The 9,944-nt window shown below is 35.9% G+C and overlaps 2 protein-coding genes across 5 annotated transcripts; one reads left to right on the plus strand and one right to left on the minus strand.

Annotated features, from left to right (window-relative positions):
- Positions 70–4,236, plus strand: LOC109843775 (two-component response regulator ARR17-like). The gene is made up of 5 exons (XM_020412734.1): positions 70–312; positions 2,582–2,664; positions 3,569–3,646; positions 3,754–3,824; positions 3,930–4,236. The coding sequence occupies exons 1-5, from the start codon at positions 201–203 to the stop codon at positions 4,054–4,056; spliced, it is 471 nt and encodes a 156-aa protein (XP_020268323.1). The 5' UTR covers positions 70–200; the 3' UTR covers positions 4,057–4,236.
- On the minus strand, positions 4,366–7,493 carry LOC109843774. 4 transcript variants are annotated; one of them, XM_020412732.1, is made up of 8 exons: positions 7,351–7,493; positions 7,235–7,260; positions 6,431–6,503; positions 6,258–6,362; positions 6,141–6,166; positions 5,126–6,032; positions 4,949–5,001; positions 4,366–4,790 (listed from the first exon to the last, which is right to left on the minus strand). In XM_020412732.1, the coding sequence occupies exons 1-8, from the start codon at positions 7,479–7,481 to the stop codon at positions 4,618–4,620; spliced, it is 1,494 nt and encodes a 497-aa protein (XP_020268321.1). In that variant the 5' UTR covers positions 7,482–7,493; the 3' UTR covers positions 4,366–4,617. The 4 variants fall into 4 exon arrangements, 3 of the variants coding, with proteins under 3 accessions (XP_020268321.1, XP_020268320.1, XP_020268322.1); XM_020412731.1 differs by having other exon boundaries at positions 4,368–4,790; positions 7,235–7,272; XR_002247791.1 differs by having other exon boundaries at positions 4,725–4,790; positions 5,106–6,032; positions 7,235–7,272.

Below are 9,944 nucleotides of genomic sequence, written 5' to 3' on the forward strand. Positions count from 1 at the left end.
CAAGGAATGGTGGGGGGGGGGGCGAAAATCAATATTTTTGAATCGTACAGAGATCCACCGGATCACGAAATATATGCTTTCCTTCCACCATATCATCTTTTTTATATGATTTTATTTGTATATATATACTTTTTTTTCATATTTGTCATCTATAAATCAATCTGTTCATCATTTTTCCCCCTTGAGAGGTTGGAGAAAGGATGGGGTCTTCATCTTGTCTTGATGGAGGGCAGCTGCATGTGCTCGCGGTGGATGATAATGTCATTGAGAGGAAGTTCATCGAGGCATTGCTTAAAAATTCTTCATACAAAGGTATTTTATGTGATGATATTATTTTTAATTTTCATGTTTCGTACTTACAAGCCCACTAGAATAAATATTATTTCCCCTTCTTTTTGCAATATTGCGTAAACATCTGTCGTGTTTGATTTGACGTAGTCAAAAGATTACGTTAAAACTAATTATAAACGTCAATGTTATCACTGTTCAATTCGCACAAAATGTAGTCCACATATTAATAGATAAAAACAGTAATTAGAAACTATAGTATTTGATGAAAATAAATAATATGCAGGGTCCTCCAGAGGAAATCATATCATACAGGAATAAGAAGTTTATGCCTTACCATTAATCTTAACTCTTAAGATGATGATGTTTATATCGATTTTTCGAACTATTTTAATTTTTTTTTGTTTTCGTTTAGTTTCGTATATTGTTTGTAACGATTTAAAATTGTTAGTGGAACAAGTATAGATTCTGTTCTATAAATAATATTTTATGTAGGGCGCTCTCTATACGATTCTTTTTCCTAGTTAGAATTTTGAATAGGACGAGAGAAGGAAGATAAATAATAAATAAAAAAAAATCAACGAGTGGGTTGGACCATGTGAAAGTGGGCTGTGGCCCACTAGTGATTATGGGTACCAATTGATACCATGGCCCACGGTGATCTTATGCATGCATTGTCAGGGATCGGACTGGGTAATCCAAATCCAATTCCTGTAGATGGCCGAAAAGTAAATAAATAAATAATGATGATGACGACGACAAAAAAAAAAAAAAGAGTCCTATACTTTTTCATGTTGATTTGGCCTTTTACAATGAGTAGGAATTCTAACGGGACGCCTTGCATCACACAAGTAGTAAAGATTCCATCATAACACCCTTAATTAGAAGTAGGTAATCCATATCATTCATGAGTAATTAGAGGTTAGTTTAGGAATTACAACTCTTGTGCAGATCACCTCATAATCTATAAGGATGGTTCTTATAGGATCTCTATTGGTATCGCACTGGCAATCCAAGGGCACATATGAATGAAGCGAAATTTAAAAAAAATGAAAATCTAACTTACCCTCAAATTACAAAAGAATACTCTGTTAAAGTTAAATAATTTTTTTATTTCTCTAGATTAGCGTTAACTAAACTAATTAAAATTTAAAAAAAGTTCATTGTAATATTAATTGTTTTTTTACTTTCTCTTCTCATCTTTCACCCTCAAAGTTTACATTTGCATTACTTCCGGACTTCTAATTTGATCTGCAAATCTTGACTGAAAACATTAAGATAATAAGCTTCTGGTCCAAGATGTATATTTAATACAGTAGGGCATATATAATATACTACTCAATATCTCCTGTAATCGATAAGCCCATCTGTCTATATTGGGTAATGCATATAGGCTCTTTATTTTCCTGCCTAGTATTGAGACTTTCTATATTAAATTTGCTAAAAGCATCTTCAACCCTGCGCTATTTTCCCAAGTTGACGCAAACCCAACGCTAATTCACCCTCCAACGAACGCTAAACCCTGCACTATTTTGATGAGGTGCTACATTGTTACGCCAGGAATAGTGCAACAATGTAGCTTTAGAGTTTTTTTTTTCAATTTTATCCTTAAACTATGTGATAACAAATTAAAAATACCTATTGTATCCTATTATATCATTTATTAACCTCAGTTTATTCCATTTAATTTTTTATTTTTAACTTTTATAATGAAATTATAGTATAAAATAATTATTAAAATAAAATTCAAAAAGAAAAAATAGATAATTTAATTTAAACACTTAAAATTTCGTAATACTAAATAAAAATATAAATCAAATTTACATTTAGATAAAAAAATACAACATTAAATTAGGACATAAAAAACTTACACATTATTATAATTAATTATATGTAATGTATTATATAATTATATAATTATATAATTTGTTAAATATTTTAAGTAGATAAAAATGTTAAAAATAAGAATAATAAAAGGAATATTCTTTTTGGTATAATGAGTTAGAAATGAAATAGTAATTTGGTATAAAAACTACACCAAATTAATGTAAAACCTACATCATTTTAAGTTTTTGGGTTGGAGATAGGTCTAAGTATATATAAACAAATGTACTCATGCATTAAAGATTAAAGAATTATCAATAACGAGAGTTATTTTCTCTCGACCTCCATCACTCCATGCTCTATCTACTCAATTTGTTTTCTGGAAGTGTACATCTTTATTATTTAATCATTGGAAACATTTGCGTCGTACTCAACGACCTGATATGTGATTTATTTAAATTGACTGCAGTAACCACAGCAGAGAATGGGCGAAGCGCATTGGAATACTTGGGCTTATTAGGAGAGACAAAACCTAGCCCAATGAGAACCAATGTACGCGCCTGTTCCTTCTAAATACTCTCATTTATGTACTCTCCAGTAAGATAATAAATCTAGGAGCTAAGCAGTATGCTCTCCGCCAAGATAGTAATGTGGACTAAACTGTAACCTTCCCCTTCAAATACTCACTGGATTCCTTCACAATTCACTAACATGTGACATTTATATTTAATCTTGTTTGAAGATGTATTCTTAAAACAAGCAATATGACATATATCCTTCACAATTCACCAGAAACAACAATAACAACAAACCTTTTTTATCCGAAAATTTTGGATTCACTATCCTTTTCTCTATTCAGCTTTATAAAGACACCTTAACTGAATTAGCAAAAGTAAACAGCCTCGTGGAAATTATTTTAAACAAAAGTTAAACGATCCCTGAAAGGAAAAATACCTGATAATTGACATGCTCCAAGTCTACAAAACAGAACATTGTACATAAATCTAGACAATAAGTGATAAAAATTTAACAAAGGCCAAATTAATCTTGCAAAATGATGAGAGCAAAGATGGTGTATGAGTTAACATTACTGCATAATTAGTACTCAAGATCAGCAAACTCTGAGATGGATGTAGATTAGCATGGAAATATAGAATACGGTTAGTGTACACATTTTGAAAAGCTTCAAAATTTTGACATCAGTTACCCAATAATTGGTAAAACCACGAGAAAATATTCAGTGATTAAAAGAGTTAGGAGTCTCACGAGTATGAGCAAACCATAGGAACATGCAGGGGAAAAGATCACGGGGCTAAACTAGACTATATACCGCCTAAGTATTGTTGATAAGATTGCACAGGCATTTGATAATTCACTGTTTGTAGGGGTATATCATCGGTTATCCTTTTCCATTCATAGTCTTAATATCCGTTGTTTTCCCCCAATTTCATTGCAGGATGCAAAGGTAAATCTGATAATTACAGACTATAGCATGCCTGGGATGACAGGCTACGAGCTTATGAAAAAAGTTAAGGTAATGTAACAACCAGGTGTTAGTTTTTCTTAAATTCTAGCATTTTATAATTGATACAAGTGATAAATTCATATTAACTACTACAACGAAACAAATTCTGTCTACAGGAATCATCAAATTTCAAAGAGATTCCATTTGTCATTATGTCATCAGAGAATATTCCTACTCGCATAGAGAAGTAATCATTTAAGGATTTTAAGTTGTTAATTTTTGCTAGATTCTTACATTACATCAATGGATTTTCCCCACGAAGATTGTTCACCTTTGTGTGTTTTTTTTAAAGGTGCTTAGAAGATGGAGCCCAAGAGTTTATGTTGAAGCCCCTTCAGCAGTCTGATGTCAAGAAGTTAAAATACCATATGCAGAAAATTGACAGCCACTTACATGGAAGGCTTTGCCTTGGGTTATAGGTTTTGGAGAAATAATGCAATTGTGGAAATGAACAAAATCTCTCAATTTTTTTCCAGTCACATAACGGAAGGATTTCCAGTTAAATAATCGTGATAATTTATTTGGACCAGATCGTTATATTTGACGTTCATTTCAAATGATTTATGTTTTGGAGGTGAACAATCAATCGATAACTCAGCAAATATGGTCAAGATTGATGATCAGATTTATATTCTACTGTCATCAAGTTCCGCTAATGAAAAAACAGAAAACTCATACTTTTAACTAACCAATTTTATGCATCAGGTATAATCATACAACGAGTTTCATGTATGCATACTAGAGCAGCATATTTTTCTAGCAGAAACATAAAAGTACACACATCTCTGAAAGAGCAGTAAAAAGTCAAATACTTATATTGTATAGTTCAATTTTCCACGAAATTTTGCAGTGGCTGTAGAGTAACTATTTTTATTGTCAGTGTTTCATTAAGGAGATGAAAGCTATTGATTGCACTCATCACTATGAATCATAGTCAAGACTAGTCTATTATCCGTCTGGAGAAAGAAAATTCTCAACACCTATCCCACCTTTTTTTTAATATCCTTCTCTGATGCCCCCAGCAGTACCTTCTGCACACAGAGGAGTTGAAAAACATAGCTTTCGAGCATTACCTGATAAGATGCATCCCCTTTATGACATCCCTTGATCCCAGCATTCTTACTGTCAGATTCAAAGCTTTCGTGTGCAAAATCTGCAATATTAAACAATAACACAGGCGACTAGTAAGGATTTTTATTTGAGGTAATTCTATTATCTTTGAATTTAGTGATCTTTTTAAAAATTGATTTTTACATGGAGAAGCAGAAGTATCTGTGAAATTAGATTTTGTAAAGGAGATAAATGAAAAACCTTTAGTAGGAACTTGAGATGGAACTGGTGCATGATTATCAAAATGACGATTTCTGGAAAAATACAATATAGGGAAAAAGATAAGTTATACTATGGTTGTGATTAGTCTTAATTCTCTCATAAGAAATAAGAAAAGACAAACAGGTAAACGACCTACTTGGGGAAATTGGTACTCACAGTTTATCATCAATGGAACTCTCGAGCTGCGAAGACACTTCCTCCATTGCCGCTGGAGCTTCTTCTTCAGTTCCAACAGAAGGATTTCTAGTCTGTGGACCATCAAATAGTTCCTGATTTTCATCCTTTAACCCAACATTCTCACAGCAGTTTTTCTTATTATCTGCAACGTCTCCAGTTCGACCATTCGAAGACAAAGAATTCTTTTCATCAGAGTCTTTGTTCTGTGGCTTTTCAGGAGTTCTTCTGTATTCTACTTTATTATCTTCAAAAATATTCTGCTGTTTTGACAAACGAGGAAACTGATAATCTCTATCAAAATCTTTAGGAGAAGATGAATTGAGAAAATTGTCTTCAGTCTCCCATGGAAATGCTACAGGCGATGGAATATCAACTCCTGAAAATTTCTTCCATTTCTCATTTTCATAAATGAAGTTTTGGTTCATATGATTCTTCAATGTGGATCCCTCGTAGGTGGATTTTGTCTTAGGGCATGGTTCAGGCACAGGAAATGAGTTGAAAAGGTCATCTTCAGACATCAACTTGTCACTGAAGGATTCGTTATCCATTTCCATAAAGTTTCCATCAAAGAAACTTGGGGCCGAAGCCATTGATGCAGATGTATGTTCTTCCTTCCAGAAGGAAACATGATCTGGCTCTAGTTTTTCTTGAAATGCAGATTTATGCTTTGAAAAATGACCGGCTTTAGAATTCCACTCATCTGCCATGTACCTATATTTTTCTGCTCCTATTTTCTGTTCATGGAGAAATTCCTTAAACCCTGCATGATCTGTTTTGTCTGGAGAAAATCCCCCAACTAAATCATACTTTTTCTGCTCATGCGTGAACTTGCCTTTCTTGAGATTTACTGGGTGATATCCAAAGTGAAAGCTTCTTTCACCTCTCACTGGATGGGGAAAAAATGAAATGCAAAAATAAGCATATATTTGCTTATGCAAACTCTAAAACAAGTAGTATTTTCGCATAGTGAAATTCATAGTGTTACAAAATTAACCTGCAGAGGATGAGAATGACTCTTCACTGCAAGATTAACAAAACACAAGCGTTAAAGCCTACAAGAATCTAGTGATGAAACAAAGAGAAAGATGCATTTAGAGAAAGATGCATTTACCTCAGTAAACTTGTACTATCCTGGGAATCTTCCATCCCCAAGAACGACCAATCAGGTGGGGAGAACATGCCATCAGGAGTGGCCATCTCATTAAATGAATGACACCTATATATAACACAGGTCGCTATAAAATGTAGCAATCAAAAAAATAAAAATGTAAATTAAGTAGATACCTTTCTTGATCAAAATATACATGACTGTATTCGTCTGCTGCTGTTAAATCTCTGAAATGTTTGGCAGACGATACTGATGTCCAATGATTCAGAATGGCACCGGTTAACATTACGTACATAAAAAAGCATATTTACTAAGAATTGTGATGATCTACACTACAAATTTTGCTAGATGTTTAACAGCTATCTTTTGTATTGAGCAATACAGGAAGCAAGTTGAGGAGACAGAATGATGATAGCACCAGTAGAAACAGCAGCTATCCTGAATTTTTGGTGCAAATACATGAATCTTTTTGCTTCAATTAAGCTTTGTTACGAGCAAGAAAGCTGAGGAAGGCAAGTAGCAAGAGACAAAACCATTGCAAAAATAGTCATTGTTCTAGCTATGGAGATGCTTGAATGGAATTGATTATAAACAAACATTAATGTTAAGGAGAGATGATTTTATCATATCCAAGACATACAGACCTGGGTATTACTTTATTATTTGACTGATATCTGTAACTGTACTTCTACCCTTTGAATATATAGATATTCAATGCCAATGCAGCTTGAGCATCTGTAGCCTTATTTTTTTATGCAGCTATTTTTGCACGCAAGAAGAATGCAGGCAATTGAGTCACAATTTCTATGTACAAATGGCTTCAGCTTGAGCTGCGTGATGGACTAACATGGAACCCTTATTTAAAGTGTTTACAGTGAATAGGATTTGGAGATATTAATAGGAAATGGAGATACTTGGATGCTGATCTGATACCCCTATTGACTTACGTTTAAGTTGTTATTAAAGGGAAATGTAAGAACCTGACAAGTCCGATATTTTGTCTTCTCTAAACAAGGTCCTGCATGAAGATAACATATCAGTCATGCGACGGCTTAAGATATTATTCTAGAATGCAGTATTGTCACACAGAAATAACCTGATGCTTGGTGAATTGCCGAAATCATAGTCAAATGAGTGATATTTTTCAGCTTTAAAAGTGGAAGGAGGAAAGCTTGCTGCGTGAGCCGGTTTCTTCTTCCACTTTGCACCATACTTGTTATCATCCATGTTGACAAATCCATCTCCTAGACATCAAATTGAGATAGCAGTTAATCTAAGTTTGAATACATGGATCAGGAGCATTGATTTTGGAAGAAACTAGTCAGTGCAAGTAGCAGATATAAAGTGACTAGGCTAGTACATTGCAACATTATTGCTAACATATAAGCAACATATATGAACCATTTCAAAGATTACTAGTTGCATACTTCACTAATGTTTGTCAATAGATCTCGCTTTCCTCCGAAAAGACCAAATTCAAGTCCCAAACACATCACTACAGAGGCTGCTGTCACACTATACCTGTGTGACAATGCTTGTTGCTTTAATTTCCATGCGATTCTCTTGAGTAGCTCTAAAGAAGAACAAAGAGTCATCTGCAAATAGTAAATGTGACAAGGTGGGACAGTTTCTGGCCAACTTTATTCCAATTACCCTCCCAGAAATCACTGCACCTTCCACTATATTGGTTGGCATATTTCTGAAATTTATTCTTGCAACACTTTAATGCTGTTTGTAGCATGGGAAAGAATTGCCACCATGGTTTCAACCATTATGTCAATTCTAGTTTGGCATGAGACTCTCGCGAATTCTCTTGAAGAAAATTTATGGCCAGAGAAGAACACAAATAAAAACCTATACAAGCTGTCATTTGAGGCAGTGAGCAGGGATTCCCACTCAAATGAAACTATTACATAGGAAGGAATATGCCGTTTGCTCAATCATATGATCATGTTTTACATGTCCTTTACTAAATTTAGCTTAGCTGATTTAGATCATTTTACAAATTTTCACCTTTGATATCTGACACTCATAAGCAACTGATGGCAGTCATAGTCGATACATTTAATCACAAAAAATTTCACACCATGCAATTTCTTTAAAGGACTGTCACTACATATCCACATTGACGTAAGGGATAGTTTTCTCAAATAAACCTTCATCATTTTTGTTGGGGGTCGAGAAACGCCCACACCGCCGCGGAAGCAAATTAATCCCGAGAGAAAACAACCCTAGTTTAAGTTTATGCCAAACTCAAACTAACCAATACAAGCAATAATGATTACACAGATAAAACAATAAGTAAATGAGACGAGACAACAGATTTACGTGGTTCAGCAAACTTGTCTACATCCACGGGAGCCACACAATTGATTTCTTATTTAACCACAAGAAATTACAAACTTGCAAAGAGAAGATCTCAAACTTGAGATTTCTCAGTTGAATACCGCGTGTGATTTTTAATCTAAAAATCACAGCTCAATCTCTTTACAAATCACCGCTTACTGTAGCTAATTTTTCTTAACCGAAAAATTAACTTCTCAAGGGACCACAGAAACTTCTCCCTCTCTCTAAAATCGTTGAGAGTTTGCTCCTCCAGCTCCGTGAACAGGATTTCCCTATTATAGGAAAACTCTAGGGCAGACAGCTAGATCTAGCTGTCTTCCACAACCCCAGGCGAGCTCAGCGAAGGGAACAGGCGAGCTCCTCGACCCCCAATGCAGGCGAGCACGAAACTCGCCCTCGCCTCTCCAGCAGGCGAGCAACTCCACAGGCGAGTTCTCCAACCGTGCACCCGTAGGCGAAATCATTGGGTGACAGGCGAACTCGACGCCCCCTCGAACAGGCGAGCTTCCCCGTCACAAAAGCCCTCGCCTGCAAGCTCCGCAGGCGAGATCCGCTCGCCTCTCCTCGACCGCGAAGCCCCTTTTGAGATCTGCCGCCGTCGCCGTCGTTGAGGTCAGTTCTCTTCAATTCTCCACCTCGTCCATCATTTGATAAATCTTAAATTTTGGACGAACACCAGAAGAACACCGCGAACACCAACCAGATCAAAACCAGGCCAAACCAGCTGCGCCACTATACTGCGGCTGCCTACGTACCCTCTACCGGGATCAAGCTAACCGTAGTTCTGTCATTGCCCTCTTGGGCAGATCAACACGGGCTGATATGAAGCAAGTCCAAACAATGCTAAAACTTGCTACTTGTCACCACCTTGGTTAACATGTCAGCTGGATTCTCATTCGTGTGCACCTTCATGAGAGAAATATCACCTTCCTCTATGACATCCCACACAAAATGATACCTAACGTCGATATGCTTGGTACGAGCATGATGAACTTGATTTTTAGCCAAGTGAATCGCACTTTGACTGTCGCACCACAAACTCACGTTCTCCTGCTCAATCCCCAAATCGTCTAGAAGACCCCACAACCACAATGCTTCCTTCACTCCCTCTGCCATGGCCATGTACTCGGCCTCTGTAGTAGAAAGTGCCACTGTAGCCTGCAACATCGATCGCCAACTAACTGGAGCTCCATGTATCCTGAATACATAACCAGTAGTAGATCGCCGTCTATCTAGATCGCCCGCATAATCTGAGTCCACAAACCCGTCAATCTGACATGTATCTCCACCAAAACACAATCCCGTATCCGCAGTACCCTTCAAGTACCTCAGGACCCATTTCAC

This window comes from Asparagus officinalis, chromosome 5 (assembly GCF_001876935.1).
Source record: "Asparagus officinalis chromosome 5, Aspof.V1, whole genome shotgun sequence".
Classification (NCBI taxonomy): Eukaryota; Viridiplantae; Streptophyta; class Magnoliopsida; order Asparagales; family Asparagaceae; genus Asparagus; species Asparagus officinalis.